At 40.8% G+C, this 23,099-nt stretch overlaps 2 protein-coding genes across 3 annotated transcripts; both read left to right on the forward strand.

Moving 5' to 3' along the window:
* The first annotated feature begins 934 nt into the window (after positions 1–934).
* On the forward strand, positions 935–15,811 carry LOC147201082 (ras association domain-containing protein 1-like). 2 transcript variants are annotated; one of them, XM_086117685.1, is made up of 7 exons: positions 935–1,196; positions 2,779–3,134; positions 3,963–4,087; positions 11,346–11,450; positions 12,599–12,896; positions 12,987–13,102; positions 13,596–15,811. In XM_086117685.1, exons 1-7 carry the CDS (start codon positions 1,156–1,158, stop codon positions 13,740–13,742), a joined length of 1,188 nt encoding a protein of 395 aa, XP_085973811.1. In that variant the 5' UTR covers positions 935–1,155; the 3' UTR covers positions 13,743–15,811. The 2 variants fall into 2 exon arrangements, with proteins under 2 accessions (XP_085973811.1, XP_085973812.1); XM_086117686.1 differs by lacking the exons at positions 935–1,196; positions 2,779–3,134; positions 3,963–4,087 and adding an exon at positions 8,085–8,505.
* A 43-nt stretch (positions 15,812–15,854) lies between these two features.
* LOC147201083 (tumor suppressor candidate 2-like) lies at positions 15,855–21,606 on the forward strand. The gene is made up of 4 exons (XM_086117687.1): positions 15,855–15,966; positions 18,015–18,253; positions 18,401–18,521; positions 19,629–21,606. The coding sequence occupies exons 2-4, from the start codon at positions 18,105–18,107 to the stop codon at positions 19,692–19,694; spliced, it is 336 nt and encodes a 111-aa protein (XP_085973813.1). The 5' UTR covers positions 15,855–15,966; positions 18,015–18,104; the 3' UTR covers positions 19,695–21,606.
* The last annotated feature ends 1,493 nt before the right edge of the window (positions 21,607–23,099 follow it).

The following is a 23,099-nucleotide window of genomic DNA, read 5'->3' on the forward strand; positions in this document are numbered from 1 at the left end:
GATTTTTTTTTGTTTTCTTTTAACATACTCATCCATTGCCCTGTCACATTATTACATTTGCACAATGTAATGCGCTCAAATGTAAGAGCTGGGTATATGGGTGCTCTGATGTCATTTTCAGTTGACAATAGGTTACAAAATGGCTACCTCCTGAGATGGGTTAAAACGGGTTTGTTTTGCCACTTAATTTATACTCCACAAATGCGATATTAATCAAAAGGCCGTGTTTAGACTAGTGTTTGGGACGTAGAACATTATTGGAGAAGAACATTTTTGACCTGACTTTCCCATGAACCACGGTGCTGTGGCCCGAATTGGTGCTGGAGATTGCCATCTAGTGGGCATAAAAATAATTTCAATTTTCCAACTCTGGGTCGTGGGACAGCGTATTTTAATTACATTTACATTAATATAAATGTGTTGCTGTTGACAAAGAGATACTCAATTACAATCAAGCTTCCTGCCACCAGGTGACAGTAAGGTGTCAATGTCAAACCGCACCAAAAGGAAAAAGCACTGAAGGTTTCAAAACGTCTTATAGAAACCAAACATACAACACTACAAGGTTTGGAGAATTTTTGAAAGAAAACATCAGATAAACATTAAAGTCATCACAAATCATATTTTTGAATTTGCCTCGAACCATTTCACACAGGACACACTGGGCCCTCAGGTCAAAAGTTAAGAAAGCCCATGAGAGCCCCTGAGAATGGAAAGTACTCTGAATAAAATGATTGTAAATTAATCACTACAGTTCAAACCCATTGTGGAGGTGTGTAAAGTCAATCACTGTGCAAATACTTGGACACCGTATGCAAAATTTGCTCATTTATCAATGAAGTGGGCTTTCTCACAGCCCCCTCCACGGCCTGCTTGAAAACATCCCGGATGTTGCTGCAGTTCATCTGCTGATGCTTCCTCCTACTCTTCCTCCCCCTCGTCTTCCTCCGCCTCAAACTTCAACCCGCTATACTCATACTACTTCGAGCCCCCACAGATGTTTCCAATGGAGTGCCCTCCTCCGTGATAGCACCGGGCAGAGCCGTGACAAACGACCGGTGCTGACGGCGTACTTCCTCTAGACGGGACGCCGAGAGAAGAAGCCCAGCCCGACCGAGATGTCTGCCGCGGAAAGTTTTCTTCTTCGGATGGAAGATGTTTTTCAAACATAGCGCGTATCTTTCTCATCTTACTGAGTGAGTGGGACTAAACGAAAACACGCCGAACAATACATTTTGAAAAGAGTGTTTATAGAATGGTTTAATGGAGAAGCATGTGGATGATAGTCTGGTTAAAATGTAGATGTTTATTCATGATCTTAGTTGAGGTGAGGTACTTTTGGCAGTCTGCTGACATCACGATTTATCTAAGCTATTTTTGTACACTTGGTGTCCTGTACGACACTTTGGTTTCAAAGTGTTAAAACACACTTTTAGAGCTCATATTTTGCGCATTTCGATTTTGCATATTGCTTTCTCACATTGACATAACAATATTAACAACACAATGAAGAATGCCTTTAATTAGCTAGAACTTGAAAATGTTGTTTAAGCGTGATGCATCAGCAGTTTTTCTCAACCATTATCCAGCCAAAGCACATGTTTTATCCTAGAAAATTTTCCCGCCAAGTACACCATCATATATATATATACAGTATATATATATATATATATATATATATATATATATATGTATATATAGAGAGAGAGAGAGAGAGAGTAGACCTAAGGATAAAAAGTACAGTATCTCTAATATTAGTGTAAAGCACTGTAACATTATGCACGGTATACACATTTAAACTGCATTTAATTAGAGGAAAATTAAAAGGAAAAACTACTTAAATAATCATTTAAGTGAAATCCACTCCATATAAAAGTTAGATTCAAATTGTGTATTTTAATAAAAGTCAAAGATGAAATGCAAATGTACTAAAGAGTCAAATATAACTGAACTGTTCAGTGATTAGAGGGAGGCGACGTACCAATAGTGATACTGTACTTGAATTTGAAATCTGACTGGTTCAAAAAACAGTCCCATAGCTAATGTAGTTGGAGTGACATCGCCCTACACAAATAATTCTGAAGTCCCTGGCAACATGGTAACATACAAAGGTTGAGAATCTGACATTCATGAATACGTCCTGGAAGCAATGCAGCCACGCACAATTGTTACAAAATAGTTGGGAAGATCCATCCAATCCATCCATCCATTATCTGAACCGCTTTATCCTCACTGGGGTCATGGGCGTGCTGGAGTCTATCCCAGTTGATTTCGAGAAACAACCATTCATACTCACAATCATACCTACAGACAATTTTAGAGTGATCGATTAACTTACCAAGAATGTTTTTGCGGTTTCCTCCGGAGTACTTGGAGAAAACCCATGCAGGCACGGGGAGAACAAGCAAACTCCACACAGCAATTTCCCGGCCTGGAATCAAACCCAATAACCTCTGCACTGTGAGGCTGACATGCTCACCAGTCTTCATCGTGCCGCCGCTGTTGAGAATAAAATCATACAATTTAATGGAACAAATAAAATTTCGGTTGTAAACGTTGGTCATTGCTTCTGGGCCAATTACAAAGAAATCACTGAGCACAATATTATCATAACTGCTCAAGTTAGAGTGATTTCTATTATTTTGTTTACCGTACTCCTCGTGCGACACAATAGGAGCACATATTCATTCGTCCAAGTTAGCAGCTTTGTGAAGACAGTTTCTGTGCAGAGTAACTTAATATTTCAGTGTTTTTAAGTGTGTCTTTACTGTATCTTAGTGACCATGGAGGTGTAGAGGTCGTGAGTGACACAATGTCCATGGGGGAGTTCATCGAGCTGCGTGACCTAACGCCTGGCGGAGAGCAGGTCCAGCTGACTAGCGCATGCTCGCCTCGCTCCCCGCCACGTTTGGAGAGAGCCAACGCCCTGAGGATCAGCCGGGGGAAGGTGCCAGATCTGCTGAGCAGGGCGGGCATCATCCGCGTCCTGAGCAGTTGCGACCTTGACCAGAGCCTGGCAGAGGAGACCGGGGAGGGCCACGACTTCCAGCCCTGCAGCCATGCTCAGCCCACGTGGTGCGACCTGTGTGGGGACTTCATCTGGGGCCTCTACAAACAGAGCTTGCGTTGTGCTAGTGAGTCCACCGATGCGTGTCTGTGTGGAGAGAAGATGCATGGAAATGAAATAAAACGACAATTGGAAGTTGACCAGCTTAATTCCGCCCTTTTGGCAGACATTTATACATGTCAGACTCCCTTACATTGTCTGTATGTTTCTCTTGTTTAAGACTTTATCTTCAAGATGAAACAAAGTCTTGAACTTCCTGTTCTTCAGCAGAAGCCCACACAAAGATAAGCTGGTGGTTTATACAGAAAGTGTAACCACGTGCCTATACAGTAGTTATGAAACACTAATGCATCACATGTCTGATGATAATAATAACAGCAAACCATTATCTTATTTTGGTTATTTTAACCAAAATTACTAAAAGTACTCAGTGTCTCATGATCTTAAAAGCTTTTCATTTAATAGTGTGGTTTGAGATGAAACATTTCATGCCTCGATTATCATGACCCAAATTTCCACAATGATCAGTATTATCACTATATTATTCAAAGAAAACAAAAACAAAGGATACATGCGCATAAAGCACAGCAACAAAAATCTGATTGTGTCGGATCGTGTTCTTATTGACTTTGTAAATTGCAAATAGCAATGACCAAAATATTTGTTCATACAAGCATTCTCATGTGAAACTGGAAAGTATTTCATCCCTGATTGTAGTTATATTTTCTAATGTTGCATTGGTCTCCAAATTATTCATAATAACTCTCGACAGCTCTACTCCACTGCAATGACTATAATGGCCACTAGTGGACTTTTTGGAACATGACAGAGCAATGCAATGAATTGTGTGTATACATAATTCTACTAGTGTGTCTGAAACATTCCCTTCCTCCAGATTGCAAGTTCACATGCCACTACCGCTGTCGTCCACTGATCCGCTTAGACTGCAGCTGGGATCGAAGTTCTTCCACTGACTACATGTTGGTTGTGGAGCACACAATCGAAACAGATACCAATGTGGTAAGGAACCTTGAATCACAAAGCATGGGTTTTCCACTTTTCTAAAATAGTAGTTGTCACATTCATTCATGACCTCCATCAAGGAGGGTATTTAATTGTTGCTGACACACATGGACAAAATTGTTGATATCCCTCTGTTAAGAAAAGAAAAACTCGCATTGGTCACAGAAATAATTTGAATCTGACAAAAGTAATAATAATTTAAAAAATATATATATAAATAAAAAAATAAAAATAAGAAGAAAATCAACCAATGAAAATCAGTCTAGATGTCAAATTGATGGACCTGACACATTGCTTTTGAATTGTGGTTCAATAAACAAACTCATGAAACACGCCTGGAGAAAAATAATGGTAACCCTAGAAAAGATATTGATAATCATTTGACTTGAGACAATATTTTCGAGTTAGCACCACAGTTGTCTTTAAACGTGTAATCAGTCAGTTGTTTGGTTTAAACTTTAAAATGTTACAATTAGTCACTGTGCCGTTTGGTGACATTGTGTGTACCACACTAAACAGGTAGTAGAGCAGGCATGTCCAGCTCAGGTCCCGGAGGGCCTCTGTCCTGCCTGTTTTCCATCTCTCTGGGCTGCAACACACCTGATTCAGATGATCAGCTCATCAGACAGCTCTGAGGCAGCATTAGAACGTTCCTGATTACCAGTATTTGAATCAGGTGTGTTGCTCCTGGGAAAGCTGGAAAACGGGCAGGACAGCAGCCCTTGAGGACCGACTTTGGACACCCCTGTAGTAGAGGAAGCAAAGGAAAGAGCTGTCTTGGAGGATTCGAAAGAAAATTATAGACAAGCTTGATGTTCCTGTGACTACAGTTGCACCTATACAAAAAGTTAAGATTCACTGGACTATATGCAACGTCTCTGGACATGACTGCAGGATGAAAATTGTTGACAAATTGAAGAGATGAATGTGAATGGTAACATCTGTCTTTATTTTTACTTTAGTCAGATTAAAGTTGTTTCTGTGGCCACTGAGTTTTTTTTCAGAGGGGTACAGTACCAGCACTTTGTCTTAACTAGTTTCCGTGGCTACTCCTACAAACTGAGTACTTTTACAGGACTCTTGATTTGCATGTTACATTGTCTTTGAAACCTGCATGTAACATAAAGTGTGTGTGTGGGGGGGGGGGGGGGGGGATTCAGGGATAAAGTAAATATTTTCTGAAATATTTTGTTGAGTATCCTCCAAATGATCATATGCACAAATTCAAAGCAGAAAAAGGAATGCCTGATATCTTTACAAAAGGAAGTACTGTACAGGCAGTAGGGGAAATGCACAATGAACAACATTTCTTGTAAGGTTTTCTCAATAAGGTTTTCTCAATAGATATATTCATGCACTCTCAACTTCATTGACATGCACTTAGCCAGGCCTAAAACAAGTAAAACTTCAGAGAACCTGTCATAATTCTTTACATTTTTTATTTTACATAAACTGTTTGCCTGAAAGCAATTTAGGCCCTCAGTGCTATCGTGTATGCACAAGATGTTCGAGAATCTGATTTCCTATTCACAATGAAGTGCATTAACAGAGGGAGCCACGACTGAATGAAAGTCATTGTCATAGATACGTTCCCTCATAACTTGAAAGTGGAATCACCAGTTGAACCAATGTCGCATCTGTAGCGAGTATGTATAATCACAGGTAGTTTATTTATTCTATTGTTTTAGCATCACCTGACACACCCTCACCCGCATTCCATACCTTGAAAACAGGTTCATCATTCTCCAGTGTGGGGTGCCTGTTTGTTTGGATTTTCAGTTTAAATGTCCAAAATAACTTCCAAACATGAGTTGTCAAGATTACAATTAAATGGGTGGACATTTATGCTCTATTACGACCCACCATGGTAATAATGATTATACAGATGGAAAATCAAATATTACAAAGGCTTACGTTATTAGGAAGATGCCGAAAGGAAAAAGTAATTATACCATAAGATTTAAGGTGAATATTTTCAAGATTAAAGTTGTAATACTATGAGAACTAAGTTGTATATTTTCGAGAGTAAAAAACCCAAAAACAAATCTACGTTAGGAAAAATGGTAGCAGGTGTTTGCTTACTCCCATTAACATGAATTTGAATGTGACTGATCAATTTTGGACAGCGCCAAAACTAAAGTACAGGTACTTACAAGTGGGTGTGCACACTTATGCAACCACATTACTTCATTTGCCGACCTCAAATACCCTCATCTAAAATATTTTTAATTGAGTTGTACAGGTTATAGGTCACAATACTGTTGGAAAAAGTTTGAAAATGATTTGTTCCTTTCTCACTTTTTCACATCCTAAAAACCTGGCCTTTGAACAGGAGTTTTTATCTCCACTGAAAGTGAAACTTTACCTCCTTGAAGCTATTTCATTAAGATCCTACATAAAACTAAAAATAATATAACCTAATTTGGTGAGATTTGAACAATATTAACATGAACAGATTTGTTCATATTTTATATTTTCATGATCAGTGTCGCTATATTGGTTCAGTGGGAGAATCCTTTTACTTTACTTTACTTTACTTTCACAGAGTCCTTGCTGTAAAAACAAGTCAAACAAAAACACCACAACAGAGAGAGCAATAAATAATTTAATAAGAGTAAAAAAAATACTGTGATGGTAAAAATAATTTCACATGAAAACAATCTGACAAAAAAAAAATAGGCACACATGCTTAAGCTAAACTTTTAGACCATTGAATTCAGTGGTTTCTTGGACTATCTATCCATTTGTAGTACTGGATTGTTAAACTGTGCAGCACTTTGGTCAACTGATTAGGACATCTGTCTCACGGTACTGAGGTCATGGTTTGATTCCGGGTTCTGGCCTTCCGGTGTGGAGTTTGCATGTTTTACCTGTGCCTGTGTGGGTTTTTCTTCATACTCCGGCTTCCTCCCACATTCCATAAACATGTGTGGCAGGTTAATGGAATGCTCCATATTGTCCCTAGGTATGATTGGGAGTGTCAATGCTTGTTGCCTATGTGCGCCCTGTGATTGGCTGGCAACCAGTTCAGGGTGTACCCTGCCTGCTGCCCGAAGACGGCTTGAATCTGGTGCAGCATGTGCTCGATGCTTGTGAGGGGAAGCGGCTGGATGTTATTTTTGAACCTATTTTTATACGCAACCAGTGATTTCCACCTTTTTAATTCTCTTTAAATGTTCCATGAATTAACACCTTTAAAAATGACACACATTTGCTTTGTCTGTTCTTGTCATTGATTTTTACAAGACACTTGCGCCCCTGAAACAACTCTATGATTTGGAACAGCTTCCAGGTACTGTGGTAAAGTCGGTTATTCTCTGTTTTGTTTATTATTTATGGTGTTTTGAATTGGGAGTTGGGAGTATTTAATTTGATAAATATCTGATTCATTGAGTTTTGTCTTACCCCATGTCTCCGCTTGATATGTCAGTTATGAGAGTAATAATGAACAACATACTGTATAAAATGATTCCTGATTTAGGAGGTCCTTGGCTTAGTCAAGAATACCGTTGGTTTTAAGATATTTTCTTTTGAAATTTTCTATTTGTGGTTTCCAGGATAATTTTGCATGAATTACAATGCCAAGAAATTTAGGTTCATTACTACCTAAATTATGTTGAAAGCCCCCCAATCCACCGCCCATCCACCACTTACATTATTAATTAGTTGGACAGTGTGCGAAATCATACGACATTAATCGGCTAAATGACGGTTGATTTGACGCCATTTCCGTTGGCTTCGACACGTTACCACTTTAACGGGGAGCACGAGACTGCGCGGCTTCTCAATGCGCATGCGCAGAGTACCCTTCAGTTACCTTTTTTTTGCTCTCTCGGTCGCAAGTCCAATCAGGAAGCCTGTCAGAATCAGACGTTGCTTCCGGCTGTCACGCGTCCTATCAGAAAACGCTGCGTTGGATTGGTGTATTTTCTAAAGCCAACGGCCTAATGGGCGGGGCCACGGGCCGGGCGGGGTCTCCACCCAAGTGCATCCTTTTTCACACAGTTACACTTTTGTCGAGCGGAAACGAGGCCGGGTGAAGACGTCTGCGAGAGAGATTAGTTGACGTTTATTCATTGATCATAGCTGTCGATCAAGTTGTTTGAGGTAGATCGTCGCTTGTATTTTACATCGGCTCGCCATAAAAGTTAAGACAGCCTCCAAGAAGCTCTTAATTTGATCGCTTAGTTGGAACGTATTATAAGTAGCTTAAGGTTTTTCAGGCCCTCATCACCATGTCCACGGCCAGTAGCGCAGACAAGTCGCCCTCCTTCGAGAAAACGTGGGGCAGCTCCACCAGTAGCGGATACTGCAGCGACGAAGCGGCAGACTCCGACGCAGAGTTCGAGCAGTATTTCACTGCCCGCACGTCCTTCTTCCCCAAGGGTCGCAAAGCGAACTCTGACGTCAAGAAGGTGAGAGGCAAAACAAACAAAAACTCGAAAAAAATAAGAACGAACAAAATCGATGTGGAATGTGGAAGTTGTGCTTCGCTTCCGCCTTTTAGACTGCAGTACTCAAAATTCCCAGTTGTCCTTGAATCCATTTTCAACGGGCAGTCAACTGCGCGTGTGACCTTTTTTGGTGGTGTTCCAGTTCAAAACAGAATTTATTGGAATCTACATGGTCTTCTTTTTGTAAATCTTACAGCTCTGTCTGTTTAATGTCGTATGCCAATCGGAGTTTTCCATTTTGTAAAACGAGACTTTTTCACCTAAGATGTTTGAGTTCCAAACGCTGTCATTTGACCGTCTGTAGTGGTGTTTTACCGAAAACCATGTTTACATTATTGTGGTTCTAATTTGTTTGTTAATAACTTAGTGTGGTGGTTAGGATTTGACATTTTTGGATGGTGTTTTATTTATAAAGCAATTGATTGTTAAAAGAAGGTTGCTTTTTTCCTCAAGTAAAATATTAGTGTGGTGTTTGGGATTTTACCTTATGAGACCACAACAACTCAAGAAAACCAGAAGCTAGAATGACAACAGAGGAGAGTTCTCAAGCCTTCCAGTTGTCTCTGCCTTTTCAATGGGCTGTTACTTCGACCAGTTTCCTTGGTTTCATTTAGAAATGGTGTAATTTGGTATTTGTGTATGGTCCTTGACCCAAAAACCACTGGGCCCATGCAGTGAGAACTTAGCTTCCAGGCATCAATAGGTTCGCACTTGTTCTGCTGAGTGGTTGCCACTGATTTAATTGGTTTTGATGCAGTGTATATGCTTAGTTTGGGAAAACCATCATGAGTTGAAGCAGACATGGGTGCCACCATTGGGAATTTCTCCATTGTGAGACGATTAAAGATTTTCTGATTCTGATTACAGGGGCCCTCTCTTGCGCTGACTGTCATGTCTTTATTGCTTTTGATGTACTGAACCGTGTCAGCCACAAAGTATAAAGTGGGTGCAGATTGAGTAAAGAGTTCGGGAAGATGACATAAATGTAGTTGGTCTGCCTTTGGACAGTATTAAAGGTTTTTGAACTTATATTGGCGTGGACAGATGGCGCTGTATTCCATCATAATCAACGACTGCGTAATAAATGAGCACTTTTTTATTTAGTGCATTAGCCCGTTCCATGACAGCGCTCACCACAGAGGGAAGCTATTCAAAAGTTGCTCTCTCGTACATGAACGAATTCCCCCACCCCCTGACTGATGGAGGTTATCATAATTCGTGCATGAAAGGTTTAGTGTGATTTGGATTTGGTTGTGTTGGTGATGTTTAGTGTTGGTAGTAAGGTAATGTATTAATACCAACTTGTTATTTGGTTACTCAAGCATATTGAGTTAGTTCCCCTTTCCTGTAGTGATTGGGACAGTCCGGATAGGATGCTAAGCAAATGAAGCAGACAGGCGTCGTTCAAAGTACCCTTTTGAAATACAACCAGCCCATAGCTTGCACCAGAAGGGTGTGTTTAGTGACGCATAAGCTCCTCTCATATTTCCATGTACATACGCCCATCATTTTTTACACTCATTCTTGCATCATAGATGATTCATGGGATGTTGTGGTATTTTGTGTTGTAGTAGTCCACACCAACCCACACATTATTTGCTCGTCGGTTTGGTTTTACTCCCATCAGCGTTATCGGAAAACTGCACCTGGGACTCTTACAGATTTTTTTTTTTTTTTTTTTGGATACAGCGTAATTCTAACACATCTTTCTTCAATCGGCCAGGAGTAGTGAAACAATTGCTTTTTTTTTTATACTTCTTACCCATTGAATTCTTGTAAACCCAGAGTCTAGACCTCATATTTAGAATACATTTTCTAAACTTAAAGAAATAAAGGCGCTTGGCCACATTCTTAATCGAAGAATTGTTGGGATTTTCACTACCATAGTGGCTTGTGTGGAAATAAAATGTGCTGTTTCGTTGTTTTCCGATGCAGGAAATGCCATTTGGCCTGCGCAAACAGGAAAAAGCCTATTTCATGCTCACGAAACTGCCAGCGCTGTAATGAGTGAAACGTGACTGGCCGAGGAGTCAGCTGACCGCACAGGATGTCTGCTGTACAAGGGAGGGCATTGTATCTCCCACCGGCGCGGGGGCTATTTTTACATGAACACTCGCTGAAGGAATGCGCTGTCGAGTTTTTTTGCTCACAGTCATGCAAACAGCTGCAAGTTGTACTGGCGCTCTCCACAGCTTCCCACCGCCACCCTTCCCTCATCCTTCCATTAGCCCTCCCACAGCTGCGAGGCGCAGGCGCAGAACAAGATTGGATGGCGTCACTTTTGCCTGCGTTGGCAGGATGTGAGTCTGATGCAACCAGTGCATGCCAGATCCAACAAACAAGTCTTTTCAAGCCTTGATGTTACAAAGACAATGTTACATTGTCTTGCAGCAAACACTTGACCATTCGTCTCTTGGAGCCATAATTTTGAAGTCATGTCATTTAAGCAGGAATTTAAAAATAAACACAATAGGATTCTATTGTGTTTACAGATTGGTCATGTATTGTCCAAAAACGCAGGACTATTTTGACCACATGTAAAATAAAAAGCTAATAATAAAGTGATTATGAGAATGAAGTCAACATATTGTGAGAGAATTTATAATGTCATAAGCATAATTCTGTATTATGAGAAGATTAAATAATAATAAAAAGCAATTGAACAATAAAAGTATTTTCATTACAATTGAGACTGGGCTAAGTGCAACATATCTATGATACCATTTCCTGATTATGTTTGGAAATGGAACACTTGAAGTCTTGTGGGGGTCAACACTTTTTTCCCTTCTCTCTCCCTTCAGGATGAACCAACCGAATGTGGAAAGCAGGTGTTGACAACTGCCGATACTCAGAAGAAGGTCAAGGAGTACAATACTCGGATCAATAGCAATCTGTTCATGAACATGGTGAGTGTTACGTTTGCAATGGACATAAAAAGTCTACACACGCCTACTAAGTCAAAGTCCATCAAGCCATCCATCCGTTTTCTACCGCTTATCTGGGGCCCGGTCGTGGGAATAACAGCTTTAGCGGGGAAGCCCAGACTTCCCTCTCCCCAGGCGGATCCCAAGGTGTTCCCAGGCCAGCCGGGAGACATAATCTGTCCTTGGTGTCCTGGGTCCTCCTCTGGGCCTCCTGCCGGTGGGACATGTCTGGAACATCTCACCAGGGAGGCATCCTAATCTGATGCCTGAGTCACCTCATCTGGCTCCTCTCGATGTGGAGGAGAATTGGCTTGACTCTGAGCCCCTTCTGGGTGGCCGAGCTTCTCACTTTATCTCTAAGGCAGAGCCGCTCTCCGGCCGCTTGTATCCGGGATCTCATTTTTTCGGTCAGTAACCATAGCTCCTGACCATAAATGAGGGTAGAAACGTAGATCGACCGGTAAATCGACAGCTTGGCCTTTTAGGACAGCTCCTTCTTTACCACGACAGACCAATACAAAGTCCGCATCACAGCACATACTGCACCGATCTGCCTTTCAATCTCCCTCCCCTGTGAACAAGACCCCAAGGTACTCCACTTGGGGTAAGATCTCATCCCCGACGACCAGGAGATACTTCTGAAACATTGCTTTCCGAATGGATTTCTGACAGGCTTTGTACACTACCATAGTGAGCTCCGGTGCCTTGATGTGACGTCACACTTTTGGGTTTGTCGCTCGTCAGGATCTCACTTCGGGGAAATCATTACTTTGTAAAATAGAAATTATTTTTTCTATGCTTTATTTAATGTATATTGTTTAATTACTTGTGACGTTTGGGTTTTCTAAAATAACTTCACTCTTGACCTTTTAAGCGTCTCACACCAATGGGGGAGATAATGTGTACATGTATGCGTATGCCCTTGTAACGTGGGCTGTGTTCAAAATTAACCAATCACATTCAAGTGCATGTTAAACAGTCGTCAGTTAACACACATCTACCATTAAAAGTGAGTTTACTTTCTAGAAGCTGCTCAAAGAACGGGTGTGTGTAGACTTACTTTTACATTTACTGATATGTATTAGTGTTAAGATTGTACCACAGTTGTAATGATTTGTTCCTGTGCACAGAACAAAGATGGTTCCTACACCGGCTTCATCAAAGTTCAGTTCAAGCTGGCACGGCCCGTGTCGGTCATGCACCCGAAGAAAGCAGGATGCGGAGGTGCGCAAAACGCCGGCCCCAGGAAGGGCGGTGGTGTGAAGCGGCGAACCTCTTTCTACCTGCCCAAAGACGCGTCCAAGCACCTGCACATCAGCTCCCGCACGTCAGCTCGCGAAGTCATTGAGGCCCTGTTGAAAAAGTTCACCGTGGTCGACAACCCTGGCAAGTTCGCTTTGTTTGAGCGCAGCGAGCGCCACGACCAAGGTATTGCACATATTCACACAAATCATTTAACCTTCATTCTCACTTTAGTTCTTTAAATTGTTTCTAAACTGAGCTTTTGTTTGTTTGCAGTTTACATTCGCAAGCTGTCAGACAACGAGCGCCCCCTACCTCTGCGACTGTGTGCTGGACCCAATGAGAAAGTGCTCAGCTTTGTTTTGAAGGAGAATGAGACCGGAGAAGTCAATGTAAGTGTTTCATTGCTCATTAAATTGGTTGACATTAACTTGTAGTGCTGCCAAATGCACAGTCTTGATGGGAGTGGTTTGATACACCTTATGACCAATTGTTGCGTATGTCACACTACACGGACTACGACGCAACAAAACGACTCAGAATCGGCGATGAGACTTGACATTACATTCTTTTTCTGCGACACGTCTGTCAGCTCAAAACAGGGCGACATTCATGTAGTCTGACTTCGGCATCAGGCAGCACAGTGGAGTGGGCATATTTGTCTCACAGTTGCAAGGTTCTAGTTTCATTTAGTTTAATCTTAACTCTGGTTCAAGGTCTCCCCATGTTTTAGTGTTTTTTTGTTTATTTATTTTTGGCCAGTTACTCCGGCTTCCTCCCTCATTCTTAAAATTTGCCTGTTGGTTTAATCAAAGAGTGGTAATTTCTGCGAAACATTTGAAAACGACTTTGCTACAGCTAACCCAGTGTTCCTTCTGTTTGCAGTGGGATGCTTTCACCACACCGGAACTGAGGAATTTCCTGCTCATCCTCCAGCGCGAGGAAGAGGACCACATCAAGCAGATCGTGGAGCGCTACAAAGTAGCTCGAGCCAAGATGCAGGAGGCTTTACGCGGCTCCACGCCGGGATGAGCATACCTTTACCCCTGCTGACGGGGAGACCTGGAACGTAGCACATCTCCGGCTGGACCGTGGCCTTCAAAACCACCAGTCGCCAATGCACGTGACGCTCCCGTTAACAAACGAAAACTAAAAACACCTTTTCGGTGAACGAGAGTGTGAAAGAGGCGCGAGACGATGAGAGCGTGCGCGAGAGAACGCTGACGCGAATGTGCGTGTGAAAGGATGCGAGAAGCAGTGCCTGACACCTGGAGAGTCTGAGAAGCAGTGCCTGACACCTGGAGAGTCTGATGTGCCTGAGAGAATGAGTTGAGACCAATGAGGACTGACAGACAACCCGGCGGATGTAGTCAGTCTACTTCCTGATGACCCTACAGTACACGTTTTTTAATCATTTCATTCAATTCCTTTTTTTCCTTTTTTTTTTGCCACATCACTTGTGCCACAGTGAACCAGTCTTGGACATAAACACACATTCCAATTTTAAAACAAAATTAGTAACTTAATCAGTTATTGCCGCATACACACAATCAAAAAGCTGAATGTTAAATTCTTAAGTACCAATAGGTGTTCTTTGGAAGTAGCCGTGCCAGTCTTGTCATGTCCTCTACCCTTCAAGGGTGCAACTCAAAAAAAATTTTTTCACTGTCAATTTGTGAGCGAGGCGGTTGTGTGGACATTGTTGTGCGATGCTGACTATGTCAAAGCACCAGTGTCAAAATCACTTGGATCGACTGTGATTGTGAATGAATTTTTACTGTACAAGTTCACTTAAAGCTGATCTGTATTTTATGTTGTTGACTACCCCTCCCCCGTCTTTTAATGTACAATGTCTTTTAATGAGGGAAGTTCACTGAGAGCTGTTCTTTATTTCATATTTGTTAACCCCCCCCCCCCCCCCCCCCAAGCTGTTCTTTATTTCATGTTGTTGACTTTTTCCATGTTTAATCCCTTCACTCTGATTATTTGTTGAATGCACACAGGCACTTGTTGGCCAATACTGTTCGTTTCATCCAGAATAATGCAACTGTCCTGCAGATGATTACTAGATTTCTCCCATCTATTTTCTACTCCTCTCACATACCTGTCAACTTTTCGGAGCGCCAACCTGTATAAACTACCAAAAAAATCCTTATAAAGAGGCAAAAAATCCTTATAACATACCAATGTTAAAAACAATTAAATGTCAAAATAACGGCAACCCCACCCCCACCCCCCACGAAATTTTCAATGATATTTATTGATCTCTATAATACAATGTCTGGTTAATGTCTAATCATCATTCTACTTAGTGGCATTACTGTGTTCAGAGTTGTATTCCTGCGTTACGTTTTTCACCAACTCCAAATGCTGACCCATTGGCTCGAAGTTACAGCATCCATTCATATTTACTTTGGAAATGAAAGCATTCGAGTAGACTAGCACTTGGGAATGAAAGCATTCGAGTAGACTAGCACTATTCAGGGCAAAAGCAAACGGAACTACCTGTTAGGGGGGAAAATGCGGAAATTGTCAGAATCCGTATGATTTGTGCGATACGGCCATATAGTAAGATTCACCACAAAATCCGTATGAACTATGGCTAAACCGTATGAGTTGACAGGTATGCTCTCGTGAGTCATCAATTGCCGACATAGCAGGCAAGATAAGCCATTTAATTGCGGATATGTGAGCTATACACATGTTTCTGATGCACCTGAGCTAGGTCCTATCCCTCCTGGCTGTTGAGCAAAGCGCAGCACTCCCTGCAGTTGACTGGTGAACTGTCCATGTTATACCCCTTTTCTTTCACCAAATGTCAACTGGAGAAACCAGTCCTGCGTCTTTCGCCAAAAGGTCGGCTGGCATAGGCTCAAACTCACTAAGCAACCAAGTGAGGATTGGTGCGATAGAATAGATGGCTGCGTTAAATGGAAATGATGAAATTACATATATTTTATATAAAATATATTTTAATTAGAGAACAATAGCAGGGCTGTTGTCTACCCCGGGTGCCTAATTAAGTGGACATTCAAGTGATTTTATCACATCCTTTCAAATGTGACATATGTGCACTACTTTAAATAAAGTATCTATCAGAATGTTTTTGTTTTTTAATTTAAAAAAACTTATGTCTTTAAATGCTAAGGGTAAGTACATGAGTGAGCCATTAGGGGTGTGTTCTCGTAATCCCATCAATGCAACCACCGTAGCAACGAATGCTTACCATCATGGAGATTAAAAGGTGTCAAAGAAGGTAGGTTGTGAAACGGAAACACCGTTCGACATCACGGTTTGTACAGTATTGTGCTTCCAAGGGTTGTAGAGAGAGGTTTTAAATGACACGTGCCTTGTACGCTTTAGCTTCCATTGCCCAGCTGCGTCAAAGGAGGCTAATGAGCTAGCACGGTTCACCGAGCAGCAGCTTCGGTTAACCACCTTGCTAACTGGCTAACAGTTCCAGTTGAAAGCATTGTGTCCACATTATAACGTACATTAAAATTAGGAAAGGCTTGGGGTGGTTGTTAAACCCCTGAAAGTGGCTATTAATAATTACTACGTCAGATCTGCGTTTTATGGTCCAGTTGGTTAGCACCCCTCATCATAAAGCTAACCTATGGTTTAACAAGAGAGGACTTTCAAAGTGACAACTAGTATTTATTCTCCACTTTGAAATATTTGCCTTCTGGTGAGAGTTGTGTTGTTAAATGTGCACTAGTGTCCACTCAGTAGGCATTTCTCTGAATTCAACACAAGAGCTATATCAACTGTAGTTTGTGTTTGCCTATTGAACTGTTGCTCTTTTTTGCATAACGCATATTACAGTACAGTACATCAAATTAAACTACTACAGCAGGAATGAATGAATTTATCAAGGCAAATTTATTTGCATAGCACAATTAGCACACAAGTCAAATGATAAATGCTTTACAATGGCAAAGAAACCCAATCGATATTTAGAAGTTTAAAAAGTAAATTCAAAAGATAAATTGTATGTAGACATAAATACTAGAAATAAAACAGTTGAAGCAAAGTGATTTCAAAATCAAGAAATAGATTGAGTATGTGAGGGTAGTTTACAATAGCCAATAAGGTTTTCAGGCCTCATTTAAAAAGGCTGACAGTTTGAGCAGACCTCGGGTATTCGGCAAGTCTGTTCCGAAGGTGAGGAGCATAGTTGCTGAATGCTGCTTTGCTATTTTTGGTTCATATTCTGGGAACACACAATAAACCTGTCCCGGATTACTTGTGGGCTCTGAATGCTTCATATGGAGCTAATAAGTCTAGGATGTATTTTGGCCCAAGACCATTTAATGCTTTGACGGCCAGAAGCAAGATTTTAAACTCTCTACTTTCATTAACGCCAAGCCAGTCATTTAATTTGAGGACCAGTGTAATATAGTCCAACTTTATGGCATTAGTCAGGACACTGGCGATCAGTATTATATATGGGCCACTTACTCGAGTTCTTCCAAGGGAATTTCAAGGCATTCCCAGGCCAGTCTACAGACAGACTCTCCAGCAGGTCCTGGGTCCACCTCCTCCCGATAGGATATTCCCGAAACATCTGACCAGGGAAGTGTCCAGGAAGCATCCTTAGAAGATGCCCAAGCCACCTCATCTTGCTCCTCTGGGCACTTCCCAGAAGACCGAACTTCTCACCCGATACCAAGGCAGAGCACAAACACCCTTTAGAGGAAACTTTTTTGCATTGTATCGAGGTTCTTTCCTTTACGGCTCATAGCTCATGATCAGAGGTGAGTCTGGGAATGTAGCTCGAACGGTAAATTCAGAGCTGAGCCTTTTGGCTCAGGTCCTTTTACACCACGACAGACAGATACAGAGTCCGCATCACTACAGACGCTGCGTTGAGCTGCCTGTCAATCTACTGCTCCACACTCAGCTTACTTGTGAGGAAGAATCCAAGATACTTGAACTCTTCCACTTGGCGGGAGTCTCTCATCCCCAACCTGGAGAAGGGATGCCACGGTTTTACGACTGAGGAACATGGTCTCAGATTTGGAGGTGCTGATTTTCATCCCAGCTGCTTCACATTCGGTTATGAACCGCTCCAGTAAGAGTTTGAGATCGCGACTTGATTAAGTCCACAATACCACATCATCTGCAAAAAGCAGAGATGCAATACTGGGGCCTGATCAGTCAGAGTCTCTTCTTCTTCTCCTTTTGGCTTGTCCCTTTTTAAATGGCCTGATCAGTCAGAGTTTACTCTATTTAATATGGTCACCTGTTTAATTGTGACCACATGAATAACATTTGATTTGTGTCTTGTCTCTACTTACCCAGATTCTGCCTTCATTAAGGAATTGCTAGGCTGGCCCAGGACCAGATTAGTGCTTCACGTGAAGAACTAACGATGCCTTATGCGTGAGGAGAATGGGAGGAAGCGGGTCCAAAGCCAAAGGCGCTTGGCCTTTCTCGGGCAGCGGGGCGGGAGGTGACTCTGTCGCTAATGTCAACGAACAGTCGGTGGCCCGCCTCAAAAGTCCCAGAAACGCAACGCCCTTTGTTTTTACTAGGAGGAGGTAAAACCAACACTGATGAATGTTTGTTGTAAATTGATAAATAAAGTCTAACTGGTTTCAGTGGAATCTCCAAAGTTATGAATTGATTCAACTTCTTTATGAAGTTTGACGTTGCATTTTGTGCAATGTGACTGTTGTGTTTTGCAGCTCACTCTACTACGACGAGGATGGGGACCTTGCCCATGAATTCTACGAAGAGACTGTGGTGACAAAAAACGGTCGAAAAAAGTCCAAGTTGAGGAGGATTCAAAAGAATCTGATTCCACAGGTTAGCTAAGTGTTGGTAACAGGAATGGGAAGCTCCTCCCCTCACTAATATTTGAAAACACCGCTCAAAAAGGGCATTGCCTGGATGACCATTGGGCTCGTATGAGGGGTGAAATGGTTGAGCATGGTCTGGCTGTGATTGACAGCAGCAGTGACAAACTATGACCTAAATAATTTCTGTACTACAACAACCAATGCTAAATAAACAAATCAGATGCTTTGCTAATAAATCATTAACCTGAAAATGAATATAAAGATGTCCGCAAACGCTGCGATTCCGACTCCCAACTCACTATGGAATTGTGTAGAGGACTCAGCCGTTTGTATAAACCACTGCTGAGTGTGTGACTATGTCAACATTCCGAAAGTGACCTCAGGATTCCCTGCGAGTCAAGTCAGAGGACACAAAGCCAAATTCACATACAGTGCAGTGTTTAGCCAGATTGGCTTCTCACAGAAATTTTTTGACCCAAATTAAACATCTCAACAAGCATGCATTAAAATGTCAAAATAATGGTCTGGACATGTAGACAGTGTGAGTAGACTCACATTTATGCAATTTATTAGCCCCCCCCCCCCCCCCCCCCGCCCAAAAAAATTTGATTTGGAAGTGTGTAGCCCTTTAATTGAAATGTTGGAATGTAGAGTATTTATTTCACATGATACCCTGAATTTATTTCCCATTTGTAATGTGAACTGGTGAAATGCTAGTATGATAGCAGCTGGTATATCTCGGGACTGCCCTATATGGATTTTTTTTTTCCGGCTGATGCTGATTCCGATATTTGGCAGAAAAACTCAATTAACCACCCGAAAAAAAACATTTAATAAACCATTAAATTTTGGGGGGACCTTTAATGCTTACAAGAATGAAGATATGGATTAAAGTTAAAATAACGTGACTATTTTACAATATTTTGCCCTTTAGTACTTGGGCAACGTTTGAATTTTATTATCTTTGTCTTTGTTTGTAATGTGATAATGTGAAATAAAAGAAAACTAATTGACATTTTAAAAAGAGCCAATATCGGCCAATTGAAATGAGATTAATTAGTCGGGTCGCAGGTATTAGTATTTTTAATGATTGATGCTGTTGCTTCTTTTTTAGGGTATTGTGAAGCTGCAGCATCCCTGTATTCACGTGGACTTCCCCATCGTCCTCTGCGAGGTGTGAGAATTGGGTTTTTTTCATATGAACAACTGGCGCAAATTCTTCCCCTTGAACTAAAAGCGGTCTGACCTGAATGAGTCTGTGTTGTTCAAACATGAACTGCCGGCTGCAGAAAGAAAAACTGCATTGCAAAGTGACATATCCGTGTTTTGTCATTCACACAAAGGTAGTACAGATTTCTGGAACGTGTTGTCTGCCTAGATGATACAGTATGTAAGCAGACTTTAAAGGGGACATAGTATGGAAAATTGACTTTTGAATGGCCGATATACACAACGTTGAAGCGCTGGAGTACTTGTCTAAGCCAAAAGCTAAGACAAGCTAAGACACTCTGTTACCAGAGTGCAATTTGGCTTCTTCATAAAGTTCTGCCTCCAGAAGTGAAAATACAAAATCTCAGTGGACACTCGCTTTATTTTCATTCACACTTACCTCGTCGCAACTTCCATGCTCCGCCCCGGTCGTCATCGTGCCGAAAGCCGTTCTCGGCACTGATCTCACAGTCGAAGGGGCCCAGGGTGAACAGTGGCTCGTTTGCATTAGACAGGGCCTATAATTTTTTTTGAGAAGTTAACAAGACAGAAAAAAAACATAGTATGTCTCCTTTAAAAATAACCCATCACACTATGCTGTATTTCTACCCCGAGGTGTTATTTGTGCAAAACTACAAAAGGAGTGTTTGAGCCACACCGAAAAGAGGGACAAAAAGTAAATTTACAAGGAAAGAATAGTCAAGTCATAACATCATCTTTTTTTTCTTTATCAATTTCTTGAACAGTGGTGCCTTGATAGATGAGTGACATGACTTACAAGTTGTTGGTTTTTTTTGCTTTCACTTGTGAGCAAAAATTTGAGACAGAAGTGCTCTATGGTGGCAGTAAACTCAACAAGCAGCCGTTTGTCAGATCGTGAACAATTCTTCCAGGAAGAGAATTTTAACTTTTTAACATTTTTACTTAAAAATCTTACTTTATTTTTTGTACATCTTTGTGATATGACATTCTTGTAATTACCTCTTTATTTTTGGGGAATAGTTAAACTTACTCATCTTTTTTTGTTGTGGTTGAACACTTGACCTCATAAGTGTAGGACTTCTTCTTTCACCCGAAATTTCTTGTAAAATATTTTGTTTTCTTTCTTTTCCCACTTTTTTTATGGCTATCACTGATGAATAAAAATGTTTTTAAAATTGTTCTCCCAAGATTAAGCCTCTCACAAAATATTATTTATTACAAATTTATCTTGAAATACATGGTGTAAAATTAATTTAAATATTTTTTTCCACATAAACACTTTTTGTCAGAATATTGTGAGTAGGACTCGACTGATTAATTGGCCAGCCAATTTAATTGGTTGATATTAGCACTTTTAAAATCAGCAAAAAGCGGCAGACTTTATTTGTGATGATTTTTTTTAAAAATGTATTTATTTATTTATTAAATATATATTTAAATACATGAACACATTGTAGCATAAGACAACAATAATGACGTTGAACCCCTCCCGCCCCAAAAAATTTATTACATCTTTCTACTTGTAATATTGCAACTTTTTTCCTTCTTTTCAATGTGGCTCCATAGTCACTTATACAAAATGGAAGATAGATTTAGTATCTGCCTTTCGTGAGCCGCACAAAGTTCGTGTGTGTGTGTGTGTGTGCGTGTGTGTGTGTGTGTGTGTGTGTGAGTGTGCGCGTGCGTGCATTAGGTCCGCGTGCAGCTTATCTTTGAATGAACAAATGTGTAAATGTGCAGCTTTGGCGGCTGGGCAGCGAGTGTTGTTTTATCGTAATAAACGTTGCATATAATGTGAGCCTTTTTCAGTCACGTGAGCTCAGACTCGTTAAAACGTTGCACTGTAAATAATTCTGATGCATTAGTTGGAAATACTTGAATAAATAGTTTACTGAGCTGAATTTCTTGAGTCGGATCTTTGTGTGGAATGGATCTTTTTATTTTTTCAAAAGTGTAATTTATTCACCCATTTATAAATTATTCTTTCATCTCCCGGTGCACTGGAATTAAACCAAATCACTGTAGTGTTCTATCTACATTTTGACTGTTTTACCTGAAATATTGCTGCAAAATGTTCATCCATTATTTTTTTAATGGGTTGAGTTTTTACATGCCGAATTTTGTTGAGAAAAATGGAGCACAACTTAGACTTGTCACCAGTCAATTACAGGGCACATATCGACACTCATATGACCTTTGGTGAGAACTGAAGTGCACTTTGGAAGTTAGCTCTCCTCCTGACTACCAGGGAAAAAATGTTGTCCAATCACATTTATTTTGAAATTCCCCAATCTATGTGAAGTAATTGGACTACTCCAAAAGAAATTTTTGAAATCCCACTACATTTTTTAAACAGGCTCAAATACACTTAAAACAACTCAAACAACACTTTAATGTATTCATAGGAGTCTTATAATTAAAATGCCAACAGCATTTCAAGACAAAATGTGTTTGATAAAAAGTATTACTTTTCCTCTTCCCATAAAAAGTGCTTGCACTGAGGGAAGCCATTTTCTTACTTTTTCTAACCCCTACAAATTTGGTATCATTGGAAAGCACTGAATGTCCTCTTTAGAGTAACAAAAAGGAGTTAATGCGATTGGAGGCACTGGGTGGGAGATATTTAGGTTCACAAATGTCCTCTACAGAGGACAAATTTGAACTACTGGTAGTCAGGAGGCTATGGCAATCAATCCAGGGTGCACCCTGCTTCTCTGGCCAAACAACAGATGAAGCAACCAGTCCAGGGTGTACCACACTCACCAACAATAAACCAGTCCCCCGATGTACACCACTTCTTCTCTCGCAAAAAGCAGTCTTGGACAGGGATGACAACTTAAATGCTGGCGAGGGGGACACAATGTTTGATCACTGCTACTAGGGGCCACATAGAACTATTTCCTAACCAGATGTATGACAAAATGCTACTTTAAAAAATGGAAGAACATATATGCATTTGTGCAAAATATGTGCTCTTAATATATTATATTTTATTTTTCATAAAACAGTACATTTTTCGATGCATGCACTCTATAAAAGATCCACTATCCCAACCCAACAAAAAGGGCTTGAAGCAAACAACAAAACAACCACATGCTATGATTTTTAAAAATTATTCTTGCACAAAAAATACAATTCAAGGCCAGCACAAAACTGGCAAACAGAAAACCAACATTAAAAATTAAGAATGAATTCTGTGTGTGTGTGTGTGTGTGTCCACACAAAAAATCAACCCACTTAAAATGTTTATATTACTGTATTGGGGTACAGATTTACTCCTGCATATCATTCCAAGTTTGCAAAAAACTGATTTTAGGCCTGCTCATGTTGTAGTATAGGGAATTGTAACGAAAGTCAACACCTGCATGCTGTATTTGCCATTCGGCAGCCATGG

Source organism: Hippocampus guttulatus, chromosome 8 (genome assembly GCF_054856545.1).
Source record: "Hippocampus guttulatus isolate MCC_2025c chromosome 8, RoL_Hgut_1.0, whole genome shotgun sequence".
Taxonomy (NCBI): domain Eukaryota; kingdom Metazoa; phylum Chordata; class Actinopteri; order Syngnathiformes; family Syngnathidae; genus Hippocampus; species Hippocampus guttulatus.

Coding starts and splice junctions, on each gene's coding strand:
- LOC147201082 (XM_086117685.1), top strand. CDS start 1,156: ATGTTTTTCAAACATAGCGCGTATCTTTCTCATCTTACTGA. Junction 3,135..3,962: donor ACAGAGCTTGCGTTGTGCTA/GTGAGTCCACCG, acceptor CCCTTCCTCCAG/ATTGCAAGTTCACATGCCAC. Junction 4,088..11,345: donor TCGAAACAGATACCAATGTG/GTAAGGAACCTT, acceptor CTCTCCCTTCAG/GATGAACCAACCGAATGTGG.
- LOC147201083 (XM_086117687.1), top strand. CDS start 18,105: ATGGGAGGAAGCGGGTCCAAAGCCAAAGGCGCTTGGCCTTTCTCGGGC. Junction 18,254..18,400: donor TTTGTTTTTACTAGGAGGAG/GTAAAACCAACA, acceptor TGTGTTTTGCAG/CTCACTCTACTACGACGAGG. Junction 18,522..19,628: donor AAAAGAATCTGATTCCACAG/GTTAGCTAAGTG, acceptor CTTCTTTTTTAG/GGTATTGTGAAGCTGCAGCA.